The following is a 19,325-nucleotide window of genomic DNA, read 5'->3' on the forward strand; positions in this document are numbered from 1 at the left end:
GGGTCTCCAAACAGTCCTCAAACTTATAGACTGGTCTCCTATCGCTACTTTCTCCAACATCAACTCATCCTGGGAATTCTTTCAAAGAAACTTGCTCTCCCTCATGCACAGATTTATCCCCTCTCGTCTTCAGTTGTCCTTCCCTTCCTCCCGCCCTTGGTTCACTGAAGCTTGTGGTGAGGCAGTTGTCCTGAAACAACTTGCCTTTGCCTCATGGAAAGCAAACCCAACTGAGGGCAATCTCAGTTCCTTCCATAAAGCTCGGAACAAGTGTGTATCTCCCCTCAGGAGAGTCAGAAAACAACATCTTTCTCATCTCAAGTCTGAACTCTCAAACCTCTCTCCCTCCTCAAAATCCTGGTGGCATCTAATCAAATCTGTTTCTGGTGTATGGTCCCCCTCCATCCCCTCCCTTACCTCAAATGACAGCACTGCTTACACCGCACGTGAAAATGCTTAATGCCTAAACTCTGTGTTTGCAGCTAAATCTTGTGTCCAAAACCCATCACTTTCTATACCCACCTTACCCAGTCGCACCCAACTGTCCCTGGACTCTGTCCTTTTCTCCTGACAAGGTGGAGAGCTTGCTGTCAAACCTCGACCCAGATTCTGCAACGGGTCCAGATGGCATCAGCCCACGTGTCCTCAAAGCCTGCTCTTCTGTTCTTGCTCACGCTCTCTCTGTTATATTCACCCTCTCATTTGCTCAAGGCCATCTGCCATCTGCTTGGAAATCAGCAAACATTACTGCCCTGCACAAAAAAGGTGCAAAAACAGATCCCTGCAACTACAGACCAATCAGCCTTCTCCCAATTATCAGCAAGGTTATGGAATCCATCATCGCTTCAGACATCAAATCCTTCCTCTTCTCCAATGGGTTCATTTGTGATCATCAATTTGGTTTCAGACCAGGTCACTCTACCCTGGATAGGCTGCTTCTCCTTTCCCATCAATGGATGGAAGCCCTCAATGCCAGACAGGAAATCCGAGCCATATCCCTGGATATATCACTTGCTTTTGACACAGTCTGGCACCCTGCCCTGCTCACCAAACTCTCTTCCTATGGTATCCAGGGCCATCTCCACTCATGGCTCGCAGACTTCCTCTCCTGTCACAGTCACCGTGTAGCCCGAAATGGAGTTCTTTCATCCCTCCCCCCCACACTTCCTGTCCAGGCTGGAGTTCCTCAAGGTCGCGTTCTGGGCCCTGTTCTTTTTCTGGTTTTCATCAATGATCTCTCCGACTCTCTGGAAAATCCTCTATATCTCTTTGCTGATTTTCCACCCTCTGCCGTACCATCAGTCATTCTCTCAGAACGGCAAGCAGCAGCTTCTTCGCTCACTGCTGATCTGGATAAAATCACAAACTGGTCCAACACGTGGAACATCTTATATATTATTTCCGAGTTTGTGGTTTCGTGTCGTGCTTTCTTCGACTTTGTTCTGCGCTCGAGTAACGTGATATTCGGCTTTCATTATCCCAAAGACCATATGAGGTGCATGGTACAAAAAAGGAAAATAAAATGGTTCTGAAACAGTGAAATCGTATTCCACTTACTGCATTAAAGTAAAATTACTACTGATACTCTGCATCAGTTCCTTTCTCAAAAACACCCACCCCAACATGTCGCGCAGAGCGTGGGTTATACTAGTGTCTTTCAATCCGGACAAATCTCACACTCTCACTATGTCTCTTCGAAAGGACCGTTTCGAAACCCCTCCTCCCCCCATCCACTTTCTCAACAATCCTCTGGAAGAAGTCCTTTCTTTCAAGCTTATGGGTCTCACTATCTGCCGTGACCTTTCCTGGGAAAACCACATTTCAAACCTCGCCTCATAAGCCAGTCGCCGACTTGGAATGCTCCATCGTGCAAAGTCCTTCCTCAGCCCACCTGAGCTCCTGACCACTTAAAAAGCTTTTGTCTGCAGCCTGATGGAGTACTGCTCTCCCCTTTGGGCTGGTGCTCCTGCCTCCCACCTTTCTCGGCTTCACGCTGTAGAAACCAAGGCATTTTCGGATCATTGGCATCTCCCGCAATGAGGCTGAGTCTTTGTGCCTCTCACTCAATCACCGCAGGTTGGTCGGTGGCCTTTCTGTCTTGTACCGTCTCCTCTCCAGCCTTGCCCCCCCTGCTCTCTCTGTGATTTGTCCCCACAACATTTCCGCAGGGCGCGCAAGGTTTGCCAACAACCCCCTTCTGGTAAAACTACCAAAATCACCAATCACTGCTCACCTCATTTCCTCTTTTTCATTCCTTTTTTCCCACCTTTGAAATATACTCCCTCACTCGATTCATTCACATTCTTCCCTCCAGGACTTCAAAGCAGCTGTTCACCACCACCTCTTATCATCCCCCATCCAAATCCTCGATCTTTTCTACCCCCGATAATCCACCCAAGCCCACCTCCTTCAAATTCCCTGCTTTCCTTCCTAAAAGTCCTTGTAATGTCCATCTTCTATTCCCCATGTTCGCCGTCCCATCCCTCTCCCTTCCACAGATCTCCAAATGTCTCTGTTCCCCACTGTTTTGTCCTTCCCACTCCCTCCCCTCCTGTCTCATGCCCCCCTTGATGTGCATTGTGTGTTCGCTCTCATATGAGCCTCGAAAAGGAATCCAAAAAAACACACACAAATAGCACACAACACACAAATAACAAACAAATTGCACACAACAAACAAATAGCACACGACACACAAATAACACACAAAACACAAACACAAAAATTGCACATAAAACACAAATAACACGCAAATAGCACACAACACACAAACAACACGCAAATAGCACACAACACACAAACAACACTCAAATAGCACACAACACACAAACAACACTCAAATAGCACACAACACAAAACAACACACAAATAGCACACAACACACAAATGACACAAAAATAGCACACAACACACAAATGGCACACAAAACACAAATAACACACAAAAGCACAATTTTTTCCTTTTTTTGTTGACCAGAAGTGATTATTTTTCATTGTTTTTCACCAGAAGTGATTTTAGAACTTTTTCTGGAAGTGATTTTTCCTCATTTTTAGTGACCAGAAGTGATTTTTTTTTGTTTTTTTCACCAGAAGTGATTTTAGAACTTTTTCTGGAAGTGATTTTTCCTCATTTTTAGTGAAAAGAAGTGATTATTTTTCATTATTTTCACCCGAAGTGATTTAAAAGAAATTCTGGAAGTGATTTTTTCCTCTTTTTTGGTGACAGAAGTGGTTATTTTTCATTGTTTTTCACCAGAAGTGTTTTTAAAACTTTTTCTGGAAGTAATTTTTTTCCTCTTTTTTTGGTGACAAGTGGTTATTTTTCATTGTTTTTCACCAGAAGTGTTTTTAAAACTTTTTCTGGAATTGATTTTTCCTCTTTTTTGGTGACAGAAGTGATTATTTTTCATTTTTTTTTCACTGGAGGTGATTTTAAAACTTTTTCTGGAAGTGATTTTTTTCCATTTTTTTCATGACGCGAAGAAATTATTTTTCATAAATTTTTCAACGAAAGTGATTTTAAAAACTTTTTCAGGAAGTGATTTTTTTTCCCATTTTTTCACGACCAGATGTAATTATTTTTCATTAATTTTTCACTGAAAGTGATTTTTATAATTTTCCTGGAAGTGATTTTTTCAATTTTTTTCTTTACCACAAGTGATAATTTTTAATTTATTTTTCAACGGAAGTGATTTTTTACTTTTTCCGGAAATCATTTTTTTTCCCTTTTTTCATGACCAGAAGAAATTATTTTTCATAAATTTTTCACCAAAGGTGATTTTGAAACTTTCCCAGGAAGTGGTTTTTCCTCATTTTTAGTGAGCAGAAGTGATTATCTTCGATTGTTTTTCACCGGAAGTGATTTTAGAACTTTTTCTGGAAGTAATTTTTTCCTCCTTTTTAGTGACAGAAGTGGTTATTTTTCATTGTTTTTCACAAGGAGTGTTTTAAAATCTTTTTTGGAAGTGATTTTTCCTCATTTTTAGTGACCAGAAGTGATTATTTTCGATTGTTTTTCACCAGAAGTGATTTTGAAACATTTTCTGGAAGTGATTTTTTTTCCTTTTTTTTGTTGACCAGAAGTGATTATTTTTCATTGTTTTTCACCGGAAGTGTTTCTAATACTTATTCTGGAAGTTATTTTTTCTCTTTTTTTTGGAGACCAGAAGTTTATTTTTCATTGTTTTTCACAAGAAGTGTTTTAAAAACTTTTTCTGGAAGGTATTTTTTCCTCTTTTTTTTTGTTGACCAGAAGTGATTATTTTTCATTTATTTTTCACTGGAGGTGATTTTAAAACTTTTTCTGGAAGTGATTTTTTTCCATTTTTTTTCGTGACATGAAGAAATTATTTTTCATACATTTTTCACCGAAAGTGATTTTTAAAACTTTTTCAGGAAGTGATTTTTTTTCCATTTTTTCACGACCAGAAGTAATTATTTTTCATTAATTTTTCACTGAAAGTGATTTTTATAATTTTCCTGGAAGTGATTTTTTTCCATTTTTTTTTCTTTACCAGAAGTGATTATTTTTAATCGATTTTTCAACGGAAGTGATTTTTTTACTTTTTCCGGAAGTCATTTTTTCCCCTTTTTTCATGAGCAGAAGAAATTATTTTTCATAAATTTTTCACCAAAAGTGATTTTAAACTTTTTCAGGAAGTGATTTTTTTTCGTTTTTCACGACCAGGAGTAATTAATTATCTTTCATTATTTTTTCACTGAAAGTGATTTTTATAATCTTCCCGGAAGTGATTTTTTTTCGATTTTTTTTCATGACCAGAAGTGATTATTCATTAATTTTTCCCTGAAAGTGTTTTTTTCCATGATCAGAAGTGATAATTTTTCATTAAAGAAGTGATTATTTTTCACTGAAAGTGATTTCAACTTTTTCTGGAAACGAATTTTCCATTTTTTCATGACCAGAAGTGATCATTTTCATTAATTCTTCACCAAAAGTTATTTTATAACTTTTTCCAGAAGTGATTTTTTTCTATTTTTTCATGACCAGAAGTGATTATTTTTCATTAATTTTTCACCGAAAGTTATTTTTCCCATTTTTTCATCTTTGCACATGCACAGGTCATCTTTATTTTACTTCAAACATCCTTCTGTCATGCAAGCATGCACGCCACATTCCAGAGCAACAGGAGCACCTCATTTGCATACTCTGCCAAAACGGATTCCCAACTCCTGCCATTCTCCAACTGCACATCACCTCGCACCTTTGACGTACTCTGACCACAATGCCGCAACCCTCATACATCCACACCTTTCTAAAAATCCACACAACAACCTACGCTTGCTTACCGTCACCATTAACCGCCAAAATGACGATGTCTTGACCACCATGCCAAAGGTCACCACTGCCTCTGATGACCACCACCACCTTTTGGACCAGCGTGGATGAAGAGGAGCATTCCCGGCGGAGCCATGCAACCAAATACCACGCCCCAAGTTAAACCTCTGAGCTTTGCGTGGCAAAGCGTGGAGTAAATGAGGCCATTTCCGGTGTGAAATCCTCGCTGCAGCAGGGTCAACACAGTGGTTCGAGTCCACTCAGCAATAAACACGTGGGGGAACACCCATCGCTCTGCCTGTTCCACTCTCAAGTGCCACCCTCAATGGGGAAGTTTAAAAGAAAGCTTTTGCCCACATTCTTCTCTGCCTGTCCTTCTCATCATCTGACCAGCCCCCTCTCCTCTTGTCATCTGGCAGTGACATCCGCCCCCTCTCCTCCACATTGATTGTCAGTGCTCCATTGTTCTTGGAGTCCATGGAGCAGTGCTGGACGAGCAAGCAAGGAAGCCAGACACCAGACCGCGTGCCACTTTAGCCCATAAACATTTATACATACAGAACTCTTTGCACTCACATCAAGTCTATCTTCTCACAAGTTCTTTACTCTATTTCCATCCCCATGACCTATATCTTTACACCTTCCTCTCCATATCTGCCAATCACCACACACCTCATCACATCTCCTCCAATCATGCACCTTCAAGACCTTCAGTTTTCCTTCCTCTTCCTACCTCGCCTAAATTACTGGGTTGCATTTGTCCATCGACCACGCAAGGTAACAGAGGTCACAAACATCTCATCCTTTCTCTGTCTCTTTCTTTGCTTTCTGATTTCCTCGAGTATGCGTCTGATAGCTCCTGTCGTGTTCGTATAAGATAAGCCTATGGAAGTTTAGTGTAGGGTTAGCTCTGCACTGTGTCCTCTTTTGTAAATCCTTGCATTTCTTTTGCTGCACCCCACAAATCCTTCCTTTCCCCTGCTATACAGATTGACTTTGTCATAAAACCTTCAAGTGTTCCACATGCTTTTCGTCACGCGTGTTCCACATGCTAGTTTATCCCGTCTTTTCCTCCATTGGTCCAGGATAGTCCATACGCAGCTTGCCAGGAAGTTCTATCACACTGACAGACTCTTGTAGGCGGTGCCAACTTGGCAACACCGCTCGGCTGCACATGATCAGGTAAGTTCCACACAAGTATGCATAGAGGGTACGAGAGCCCCCTTGGTGCGGCCGTCCACAGGTGAGGTAGCAAGGGAAGCCGTGAAACCCTGCCAGGTTCGCTCGTTATAGTTTAAAAAAAAATGTAAATTTTTTAAATCACATTAGATCTCAATGATTATTGTCCTTTTTGATTTGATGTGATGTGCAATACTGTACTCTTTACAGAGCATCAGTGCTGCCGAAGCAGTTTCCTTGCAAGGGTTATACTCGGTGGTTTGCCATTGCCTTCCCAGCATTGATTTACAGTGCTCTATCCTGTTAAATGCAGAATGTAAAGCAAGTAAGCAGCATGAACCATTTTAAAATCTTTGGTGTAACTTTGATAGGGATTGAACCACCGACCTCCTCGACTCAGAGCGGACAATTTAACCATCATGACACCACCGAGGATGCTTTTATTGTACTTGCTTAAGGCCAAAGAACCTGATAAAGATTACATTTATTAAAGATCATCACACCTCCTTTCTGTCAGCCACATTCCACCTGCAGGGCTTTAATGTGAGTCCTGCCCTGGCAGGTGCATTTCATCACCTTTGAAAAGCAAGGCTGCTCCATGGCTGCAAACCTCTCCAAGTCGAGAAAATATTGCATTAAGATGAAATAGAATTGCTGATTGTACATCAACTTTTTTTCTCAAGTAAATTTATGTAGATGTTGGAGATGTCGTCTTTACGGTAAATAAATATGAACATGGCTTTTCATCAAATGTTTTTAAAAGGTATTATTAAAGAAATGAGAGAAAGAAACATGTCGGCATAACTGTACATAACTGTACGGCATAAAGGCCCAGTCACACCTTGACGTTTTAGCCAGGTATGGCAACGTATAAAATGCACGTAAAACGTTGGCGTACGCTGAAGATTTGAGGTTTTTTTTTTAAAGTTTTGGTCGTATTCATAACGTGTTGGTCATATGCATAACATATTAGGAACGGGCACAGAACGTTTCGTTGTGTTAAAGATAACTTATACCAACGAATGCTTAGCCTGTTGTCGGCGTTCACAACCTATGCCCAACGATAGTTTAACTTAGTCATAGTGTGCTGCACGTATCGCCGATGAACTCATGGCGTTCTCTGTTAAAAACCTGCCGCTCGCCGATTTAAATCATAACCGCCTGAAAATTGGAAGTGTCAACATCGCAGTCACACCTTGACGATTTAGCCAGCGTATGCCGACCTATGAAAAATGTGTCTAAAACGCTGGGACACGTCAAATACGGTATGGGTAAGTTGTGTATACGTTAGGAGCACGATGAAAAACAATGAAGTACGCTGGCATATTACGTGGTACGTCTAGTACGTCGTGAAATTTCAAGCATGCTGAAATTTTACGATGTACTTGACGTATGGCTCACAAGTTCCGCATACGCTGGCATAAGATCTCGGCATGCTCCGCAATCATTTACACACGTCGGCCACACGTTACTTGTAAGTTACTCATAAGTCGAAACACGTCGAGGTAATGTTTAGCATACCCGAAACTTAATTTTTAACCTACGAGTAACGTGCTTTGAACCTATTAGTACCGTGCTTTGAACCTATGAGTAGCGTGCTTTGAACCTATGTGTAACATATCTCAAACGCACATTGGCATATGTAGACGAATTTGATTGACGTCTTCCAGATGACCACAGAACTTACTGAACTTGTTTCTAACTTACAGCTACCGTATAATGGCGTATCGGCAGCGTTTAGGGGAATTGGTATATACAAATGGGCTTCACAAGAGGAACCCGTCAGTGTTCCAGACTCCATGTTGAGTAGATGTCAATGTCAGTAGTAGTGGCAGTAGCAGTAGTAGTAGTAGTAGTAGTAGTTCGAGAGAATTTAGTGATGTCGATGCTAGTAGTAGTAGTAGTAGTAGTAGTTCGAGAGAATTTAATGATGTCGATGTTATTAGTGGTAGTAGTAGTTGTAGTTCGAGAGAATTTAGTGATGTCGATGTTGGTAGTAGTAGTAGTAGTAGTAGTAGTAGTAGTAGTACTTTCGAGTAACGTGTTGCAAAGTGTGAACAACGTTCGTGTAGCGTGCTTACAAAACGTTACTCATAGGTTAGAAATAAGTTTCGGGTACGCTAAACATTACCTCGACGTGTTTCGACTTATGAGTAACTTACAAGTAACGTGTTTCAACATGTGTCAACGATCGCATAACGTGCCTACAACTTATGGCCAGCGTAGCGGAACGTGTGAGTCGTACGCCGGTAGACGTCGTAAAATTTCAAGCATGAAAAAATTTGAGGAAAACCCAAAAGTTGAACGTTTAAAGCCAGCGTACTACCACTCATGGCAGTGTTTTTCAGCGTGGTCTTAACATATACAAAACGTACCCATAACGTATTCGACGTGTACCAGCGTTTTACAAAAAATTTCCAAAAATCGGCATAAGCTGGCGAAAACGTCAAGGTGTGACTGGGCCTTTACATAACTGTAAACCATGCCATACATATTGTTGGGGAATTATTCCTCTTTTAGACAAGTGGCTTTTGCTTCAGTCTGGCTTGGTTAAAGTGTTTGTTTTTTTTCCTCTCTACTTAATCATTTATTAAAATTTATTAAAATTGTGTGTTAAAATTGTTTAAAAAATCTTGTAAATTAAAATTGTTAAGGTTAATCTTGTATTTCTGTGCCACTTCTGGACTTTTGTTTAATTATTTGCTAGTCCAGGGTGACTGGTCTGATAAGACTGTACTTTTGCCTATATGCTATCAAAAACCCTCTCCACTCTCAAAATGTAGATATATGAGGGAGAGGTTCATTGTGAGAGAAAGAAGCTGTACAAGGGTGAGAATAAACTGGTGGATTGAAATTCGAATAAAATTGTTCTCAAAGAAAAGTACTTCATTGTGGACATTGATTTATCGGTATCGTCATTTGAAACAGGATTTTAAAACCGAATCGGCTAAATGTTAAACCCTCACAAGTTAAATAAGATTCCACAACAAACTGAAGAATTCTACAACGATCACTACGAGGAGCCAGGAGAAAAATCCACATCAATATACAGTGTGGACTATCATTTAACAACCAGAGTAGTCCAGGTCTTCTTGGAACACCCGTCCAACACCACAAGAGGAAGATCAAGATAAAAATGGAAAGCCCGTCCATATTTCAAAATGCAAATCCGTTTGTAATCAGACGTCTTCTTCTTCAGGTGTATTCAGGGACGGAAGCACGTTGAAATTTAAAGAGCTCCAATCAATTAATCAATCATTGTGATTAGTTGCAAGGTGTTACTTATTCACATTTCTCTTCCCCCGCAACGTCTGGTGTGTGTGTGTGTGTGTGTGTGTGTGTGTGTGTGTGTGTGTGTGTGTGTGTGTGTGTGTGTGTGTGTGTGTGTGTGTGTGTGTGTGTGTGTGTGTGTGTAGTTCTGCTGGAGTGGTCTGATGTGGAATGGGATACACCAAAATGATCGTCATGATCTCTTGAGTTCATTAGGTTAAATAACGACAAAGAACCCAGCATAATTCACAAGTTTAAACGCATGCCATGTTAAGTGGTATATATTTTTTTGTTTACAATGTCGAGGCTCATATGAGAGCTAACACACAGAACGCATAAGGGGAGCAGGAGACACGAGGGGTGGGAGAAGAAAGCACAAAACAGTGGAGAACAGAGACATGAAGACATCTGTGTAAGGGAGAGGGATGGGGCAGGGTAAACGGTAAACAAGATGGACGCTCCAGGGACTTTCAAGCAGGAAAGCAGGCAATTTGAAGGAGGTGGGTTAACAGGGGAAGAAAAGATCAGGGTTTTGGATGGGGAAGATAAGAGATGGTGGTGAACAGCTGTTTTGAAGAACTGGAGGGAAGAGTGGGATTGAAGAGTGTGAGAGTGTTTATTCCAAAGGTGGGAAAAAGAGGAATGAAAGAGTGAAGGTGAGTAGTGATTCCTGATTTTGGTAGTTTTACCAGAAGAGGGTTGCTGGTGGACCTTGAGTGCCCTGCAGAAATATAGGGGGGAGGGGGCAGATCACAGACAGAAAAGGGGGGTGGGAAGCCGAAGAGGAGACGGTGGAAGACAGAAATACCACCGACCTGCCTGCGGTGAGAGACCCAAAGACAGCCTCCTCACAGGAGATACTAATGATCCTAAATGCCTTGGTTTCCACAGTGTTTCGTCGAAAAAGGTATGAGGCAGGAGCACCAGCCCAGAGGGGAGAGCAGTACTCCATCACGCTCCAGATGAAAGCTTTGTATGTGGTCAGGAGCTCAGTGTGCCAAGGAAGCACTTTTCACGACGGAGGATGCCGAGTGGGCGACTGGCTTTGGAGGTCAGCTTGGAAATGTGGCTTTCCCAGGAAAGGGCAGATAGTGACACCCAAAACCTTTATTGAAAGGACTTCTTCAAGAGGATTGTTGAAAAAGTAGATGGGGAAGGGGGCGGGGGTTCCAGACGATCCTTTCGGAAAGACATATTGAGAGTGTGAGATTTGTCAGGATTGAAAGACATGTTCCAAGTATTGGACCAGCTTTTGATTTTATTCAGGTCTGCAGAGAGTGAAGAAGCTGCTGCTTGCTGATCTGGGGGATAAGAGATGGTACGGCAGATGGTGGTCATCAGCAAAGAGACAAAGAGGATTTTACAGAGAGTCGGAGAGATCATTGATGAAAAGCCGAAAAAGAACAGGGCCCAGAACACTGCCTTGAGAAACTCCAGCCTGGACAGGAAGGGGAGATGAGAGAATTCCATTTGGAGCCACACGTTGACTGTGACAGGAGGCGACGTCCACGCTCCATGAGGGGAGATATCTTTGGATACCTTAAGAAGAGAGTTTGGTAAGCAATGCAGGATGCTGACCGTATCGAAAGCTCGTGGTATGTCGGGGGAGATAGTTCTGATCTCATATTTGACATTTAGGACCTCCATCCTTTGTTGTGAGAGCAGAAGCAGCATGTGCAGGGTTGAGTGACCTGGTGTCAAGCCAAATTTATGATCGGAAATCAGGCCATTGAAAAAGAGGAAGGATTAAGTGTCAGAAGCAATGATGGATTCCATAACCTTGCTTATGATTCGGAGAAGGCTGATTAGTCTGTCGTTGCAGGGATCTGGTTTTGCACTTTTTATGCAGGGCGGCAATGTTTGCTGATTTCCAAGCAGATGGCAGATGACCATGAGCAAATGAGAGGGTGAGTAGAACAGAGAGAGTGAGCAAGAGCAGCAGAGCAGGTTTTTAGGACACGTGGGCTGATGCAGTCTGGACTGGTTGCAGAATCAGAGTCAAGGCTTGACAGCGAACTCTCCACCTTATCTGGAGAAAAGGACACAGAGTCTAGGAACAGCTTTGGTGCGACTGCGTAAGGTGGGTACAGAAAGGGATGGGTTTGGGACACAAGATGTAGGTATCTCAATGATGCTGTTACATGCTCAATGTGCACATGTAATTGAGTCGGTGTGAGGGTGTGGTGCCTCAGCCAATGCAGCACTACACAAATCAACCAAAGAGCCACACAGGAAGAAAGAGGATGCTGGTAGGGAGAGGGAGCAAGGAAGAGGCACAGGAAAACATCCAGGTAGAGAAACCTCAATGCAGATTATAATATTGGAGATGACTCCTGTGAGCAGTGGAGTACATTGTGTTCTTGTGAAAGGAGTTCCTATTGTAGTGGAGAACATCGAAAGAATACTCCACCAGGATCGGTTTCAATAAATAAATACTGGGAGGGATTTTGAGCATTTGAATCCATGGACTGTTCCCAAAGACAGAGCAACAATGTAGCGTTTGAACTGAACATCACATAACACAACTTTGATAAGACACTTACTTTCATCAAAATGTCAAATGGAGGATTCATTCTCAGAAGAAGCATGACGGATACCCTTCTTGTGTTGAGACAAGTGATAGAGACATACCGGTAAGATCAGAAGAACAAAGATTGTATGCATTGAAAAATACAGAGAAGGGTTATGACGGGGTGTCTCAGGAGGAAGTGTGGAAATGAGCAAGAATTCATGGAGTCCTTGAGAAGTATGTACGACTATTACAGGATGTGTAGGAGTGCCAGACAAGAATGAGGAGTGTGGAAGAGCGTTAGAGTGTTTAAGTTAAAGTTGGTTTGCACCGAGGATCAGCAACAAGTCCTTTCCTCTTCCTGATTGTTGTGGATGTTCTGAGCAAGTGAAACAGGAAGTTCCATGGTCAATGATGTTTACAGATGCCTGAGCTATGTCGTGGGGATGATGAGAATATGACCGAGTGTCTGGAGAAGTGCAGAAAAGTGCTGGAAGTTCGGGGTATGAAGACCAGGAGACCATATGGATTGTCAGTTTGAGCCGAAGGAAGAGGATCGGCCTGGAAGTATAAATATTATGGGTGAAGATCTGGAGAAAGTGAGTAGCTTCAAGTATCGGGGGTCAATGGTGATAGAAGATGGAAATATGGAAATTAAACAATGGATTGGTTATCATTGTAGGAAGTGCATTGGAGTGTCATGTGATGGAAAAGTGCTGCTGAAACTGACTGGAAGAATTTAGGAAACAGTTGTGAGACCGGTTTTGTTATATAGTGTGGAAACTTGGCAACATCAAGAAAATTGGAATAGAAACTGGATGTAAATGGATAAGGATGCCGAGATGGATGTATGGAGTGACAAGAAACGACATGAGCAGGAGCTGGAATATCAGGGGGTCAAGTGAGGATTGTGCAAGCATCATCAAAGAAAGTAGCTGAGAAGAGAATGAATTGGTTTGTTCATCTGATGAGGAGAGACGGAGACGGAGAGACGGAGAGACGGGGAGACGGGGAGACGGGGAGACGGGGAGACGGGGAGACGGGGAGACGGGGAGACGGGGAGACGGGGAGACGGGGAGACGGGGAGACGGGGAGACGGGGAGACGGGGAGACGGGGAGACGGGGAGACGGGAGACGGAGACGGAGAGAGAGAGAGAGAGAGAGAGAGAGAGAGAGAGAGAGAGAGAGAGAGAGAGAGAGAGAGAGAGAGAGAGAGAGAGAGAGAGAGAGAGAGAGAGAGAGAGAGAGAGAGAGAGAGAGAGAGAGAGAGAGAGAGAGAGAGAGAGAGAGAGAGAGAGAGAGAGAGAGAATGTTGTGAGGCGAGTGATGGATATGGGATTGCCAGGAAGAAGAAGGGTGGGAAGGCCAAAAAGCAGATGGAAGAATGCAGTGGCGACACATTTAGAAGTTGTGAGATTGGAAGAATAATGGGTGACTGACAGAAGGAGATAGAGAAGGGTGATCAACCAGGATTATGGTGACCCCAAGTAAAATCGGTGAAGCCGAGAGAAAAAGAAGAGGATGAGGAGGGCCTGTTGGCCAACAAAATAAACCAGAGAGTTGGTGTCAAAGCCACCCAATGCTCGCCTGTTTATACATTTATCGTTTTTAAAAGATTAGTCTAATAATATTTTTAATAAAGCATTGCAGTGAAGTCTGATCCAAATAATTTTAAAGCAATATATGTATTTGTATATTGTACAGGGCATAGTGGCGTGCGCCTTTAATCCGGCTACTCCGAGGCTTGGGTTGGAGGATCGCTTGAGGACGGGAGCTCTGCTCTGTGCTGGGCCACGCTATGAGAGGGTGTCGGGCAGCCCGGAATCATGGCGAAACCCAATCCATATCCCTGTGTCGTAAGAGGCGACCAGGGTTGCGTCAGGAAGGGCATCCGGCGTAAAACCTGTGCCAAATCAGTATGCGGATCATAACGGATGATCCGCTGTGGCGACCCCGAACGGGAGCAGCCGAAAGAAGAAGATATGTATTTGTATATTGTAATCAGTAAACTAGTACACATATTAAATGAATGGCAAGCGTCTCGTATAAACAGGCGAGCATTGGGTGGCTTTGACACCATCTTAGGCTGAAATTTAAATTTTTTAAAAAATCATTTGTTAATTTAAACTTCACTACACCAAGAGTATCCCCCAAAGGAACCTCCATGCCAAATATCAGCATCCTAGTACACATATTAAATGAATGGCAAGCTTCTAAAAAATAACTTGCACCAAAAACTTTAACGTTGATGTGCTACAAAAAAAGTGAAGTTCAAAACAGGTCAAAAATTTAAAACATTTGAAATTATTTTTTAATTTCAACTTCACTACGCCAATAGTGTACCCCAAAGGAACCTCCATGCCAAATATCAGCATCCTCGTACACATATTAAATGAATGGCAAGCTTCTAAATAACTTGCACCAAAAAGTTTAACATTGATGTGCTTCAAAAAAGTTAAGTTCAAAACGGGTCAAAAATTTAAAACATTTGAAATTATTTGTTAATTTCAACTTCACCACATCAATCATATACCCCAAAGGAATCTCCATGCCAAATATCAGCATCCGAGTACACATATTAAATGAATGGCAAGCTTCTAAATAACTGGCACTAACCCTAACATTTTCACGCTCACGCTGACACTGACGTTCACGCTCATGCCGGGGGTATCGCTATCGCTTTCTGTTCTTCAAACAGGCTAGCTAAAAATGTGACAGGTGGATCATTTTAAATAAAAGGGTGTTTCCCACACCAATTTATGATTAATTGTGAAATCCTTCTATATCATGATGCAAAAATGAAAACACCAAAAGTCAGGTGAAACAACACACTTTGTAATCAACCCACAGACTAAATGAACAAATCTTCATAAACAATCACACCTGTCGCACAAAAATGTAATCAAGAAAATACAAGCAAGATTTCCAGATCTTTGTGGTACAAGTCTTGATGTGCTTTCCATAGGTTTATGCCGTTGATGTGTTTGCACCCAGCTCTGACCTTGTGTGGGTTCGACGTGAACCTCGTGTAGATTAGACACCATAGATGGTAATACCATGTGGAGTCCAACAGTTCCACAAATGTGGGCAGAGATGTATAAAGAGTGACACTGCTCATGCTGGCAGTGCCAAGATCGACTTTGGTTACACCATGTGGGTAGTTGTCTGAAAGTGAGCTATCAAAGTAACCGTAGTTACTTTTTTTCTATAATACAATTACCTGGATGGAAGCTCATCAAAGATGAAGAACAGAAAATTTTTTTCATGATTACACAACAACACAACAGCAGTGCAAAAGTTTTCCTCATTATCCTCTTTATCATCATCATCATCATCATCGTCATGATTATCATGACAAACTCCATTGTAGTGTGTTGGCCACATCGGTCCTGTACTGATCATGTGCTTTCATCGGTCTCACCCCGTGCAGCAGCTCCATTACAGAGTACCGCGGCCTTCCACATTCATTTACTTGCTACATTCAGAAGCTGCTTCACTAGCTTTTGATCATCTGGGTACAACACAGACATCTCTGGGTTGAGGGTATAACACGTTCTTAAAAACCCCGAGAAGTATCGGCCGACCTCTGGATGAGATATGGGCTTTGGATCAGGGTGCAGCTGCAGGTTTTCTGCACACAGGACCAGGGTGGGTGGGTAACAAATGAGAGTTTGTGTTAAGGTACTACTGCTCGACAGGACTACTGTTATGGTAGTCAACGACAAGACCACTGCTGACCTCTCATGGTAACAACTTGCTGTTTCTAGAACAAGGAACCAAAGCAAAATATGAGGTTTGCCTTTTAACTTTCATCATTGTCAATTTGTGATGCCCTCAAATCATAGCTGGGTAGGTGGGGGAGGGAAGAGTTAGGGGCTGGTAGAGGAACAAGAAAATTTGGTCAGTGTTGTGCTCTCCTCTGAGCATCAGGTGCTTGGCTCGAACCTCCACAAAAAATCCAATGAAAAACTTGTATCTGGTGTTGCACCAAGCATACCATCCAATGGAGGGGACAATCGGTCCATCTCAATCAGATATATTATTCAAAGGTACGTCTATGAGAAGGTAATCCATTCTAATAAACTCAAAATCCTTCGGAGCAGATCGTTGGGCACAGCATGGAGAAGGAGAGAGCTTGGTCCATGAATCATGGTTCCTTGCTCAGGACCGAGGAAGGCTCCGTTAAGCCTGAGAGACTGGTGATTCGAGATGATGCCCAGTGGCGGAGGCACGTACGCGCGCACACAGACTTGCGATCATACATATTGCTATGGACACAAATGTTATCCATAACATTATACAAGCACGTTATATACATGTTATGCATGAAATGTTGCACATGTTATACACACACGTTTTACTTGACACATTGCACGTTATATACACACATTATACGTGACATATTGCACGTTATATTGTTGTGGGGCCGGGTCTCGGTGGCGAGCACGACTGCTAGATGGAGCAGTAGAGTCAGCTCCACCGAACACCCGGAATTTAGGTCGCACCCTTCAAATAAATCCGAAAGGTCACGGGTCTCTTATCGGACGGAAGATCGCCAATAGGTCGACCACGTGGGATAGGGTCGATTGCAAATTTCAATTTACCAAAATACCCACATCGTCCAAACTACAGGGGAACCACACCCTCGGCAGACTCTGTCCGATCCGAGTCGCAGGTAACGACTCGGAACCGGCGTAACCGAATGGTGTTACCAGAGCCGTGCCGGTCCAAATGTACAACGGCAACGGCCTTCCTAATTGCCAATACGCACCGTGGCAAACCAATGGCAGAAAGGACAAGGACGAGCTGGTACATTCAACAATAGAGGTATTCATTTTTACAATAATCGGGGAGGGGAAGCACACATGAGCAGAGTTATCACGACTATAAGAAATGCAATGCAAAATGAGCAAAGAAAGCACTTACATAGTTGTTACTTCAAGACGGGGCCCAAGGACACACACACAAATGCCCAGAAAGACATGGACCTGTCCATCTCGTGTGGTTCTCGACGATCTTGGGGTAACGGGCCTCGAACCCGCAACAGAGGCCGCTCCAAGCTTCAGGTACGGAGGTTAGCGTCAGGCGTTGGCACGCTCCTCCGGCTCGCAGGCAGGCGACACAAGATGATCTCCCGAGTCGAGATGGTCGACCACCCGCGGCAAAGCGCCAGACGAGACGCCTCGGATCCACGTGATGCAGTCGGGCCCAGACCCGGACAGAGACGCGCATTTGAGCAGACTGGACTCGCACTCGAGCAGACTGGACACGCACTCGAGCAGACAGGACGCGCACTCAAGCAGACAGGACGCGCACTCGAGCAGACTGGACGCGCACTCGAGCAGACTGGACACGCACTCGAGCAGACTGGACACGCACTCGAGCAGACTGGACACGCACTCGAGCAGACTGGACGCGCACTCGAGCAGACTGGACGCGCACTCGAGCAGACTGGACGCGCACTCGAGCAGACTGAACGCGCACTCGAGCAGACTGGACGCGCACTCGAGCAGACTGGACGCGCACTCGAGCAGACTGGACACGCACTCGAGCAGACTGGACGCGCACTCGAGCAGACTGGACGCGCACTCGAGCAGACTGGACGCGCACTCGAGCAGACTGGACGCGCACTCGAGCAGACTGGACGCGCACTCAAGCAGACTGGACGCGCACTCGAGCAGACTGGACGCAAGCGCGCGATGCCGTCAGCGCAGACCAGACCGAAGCGCGTGGAGCCGATGGGACGCAATCATTCGTTCTCCTTCTCCCCTTCGCGGGTGCGGTCCTCTCGTCCGTGGCCTGCTCTCAATGGGTGGACGGCGTGTCACGGCTCCGCTTTCCTGCCAAGGACCGCCCCCGACTCTGGCCTGCTCGACACCCATTGGCCGGAAAATGACCCATACCCTTATTTGGCACACAGCCAAAGCGAACCATATTTGGAACGGAATTCCATTCCAGAAGAATTCCGCACACGCCCGCATACCAGCGAGCGCGCGGAGAATGCCGAGAGCAGAGGGTTATTGTTGTTGTTGGTGATTTAAAAATCCTATCCATAAAATATTCCACAGCGCACGTACACTTAATTCCCATGAGACTAGGAATGGGACCCTAACTAGAAACACATACTTACCGATATAACTGAGCTTTAAGGACTCTGGCTGTTGTGTGCAGTAAGCTTCCAAATTCGTAACAATATACACACACAACACGTGACATATTGCATGTAATATACATGTTATACGTGATATATTGCATGTTATATAAACACGTTATACGTGACATATTGCATGTTATATACACACATTATACGTGACATAGCACGTTATTTACATACATTACACGTGACATATTACACGTTATATACACACATTACACGTGACATATTGTTGTGGTGACGGGGGCGGGGAATGACCGCTAGATGGAGCAGTTGGGCCATCTCTCCCCCCCCTCCCCAAACAACCGGAATTGAAGGTTATCACTCCGGATAACTCCGAAGTCGACGGGTCGCTTAATGGACCGTGGACGCCAATATTTTGACCGCGCGGTTAGGGTCCTTTTGTCTGATTCCAATTTCCCTAATTAGCCGCGCGACCTAGCTACCGGGGAAGCCACACCCTCGGCCGACTTTGTCCGAACCGAGTCGCTGTAACTGACTTAGATCCGGCATAACCGAGCGGGAATTACCAAAGCTGCGCCGGCCCAAATAACAATTTACGGCACAATCGGCCTCCCTAATTCTCAAGCCCGAACCATACTGGGTCAATGAAAGAAAACACAGACAACGAACTGGAACATTCAACAGTTATTTATTTACAATAGGCAAAAGGGAGGGAAACACAGAGCAGACTTAATCATGAATATAAATGCAGGCAAATGTACAATGGCAATCACTATAAAGTTTTACTTACAAGACTGGCCACAGACGACAACACACACCCAAAAAGAAATGGCGCCAACTGGCCTTTATTCAGACCCTCCAGCCGTGGAGGATAGGCAAGCTGGGGGTTAGAGTTTGGTCGGGTACCTGGCCGCCTCGTGCGGTTTTACCGACTCACACTTGTGGAGCTCGGAGT

At 43.8% G+C, this 19,325-nt stretch overlaps 1 protein-coding gene across 1 annotated transcript in view; it reads right to left on the bottom strand.

The window, feature by feature from the left end:
• Positions 1-15,066: 15,066 nt before the first annotated feature.
• The window catches only part of FBXO21 (F-box protein 21), a 102,726-nt gene continuing 98,467 nt past the window's right edge, over positions 15,067-19,325 (bottom strand). Inside the window, exon 12 of the mRNA XM_085887171.1 lies at positions 15,067-15,883. Coding sequence (XP_085743297.1) covers positions 15,717-15,883 — 167 coding nt within the window. The 3' untranslated portion in view covers positions 15,067-15,716. The remainder of the gene's footprint in view (positions 15,884-19,325) is intronic.

The sequence above is a fragment of the Eptatretus burgeri genome, chromosome 7 (genome assembly GCF_056783735.1).
Source record: "Eptatretus burgeri isolate ZD-2024b chromosome 7, Ebu_testis_v1, whole genome shotgun sequence".
NCBI lineage: Eukaryota > Metazoa > Chordata > Myxini > Myxiniformes > Myxinidae > Eptatretus > Eptatretus burgeri.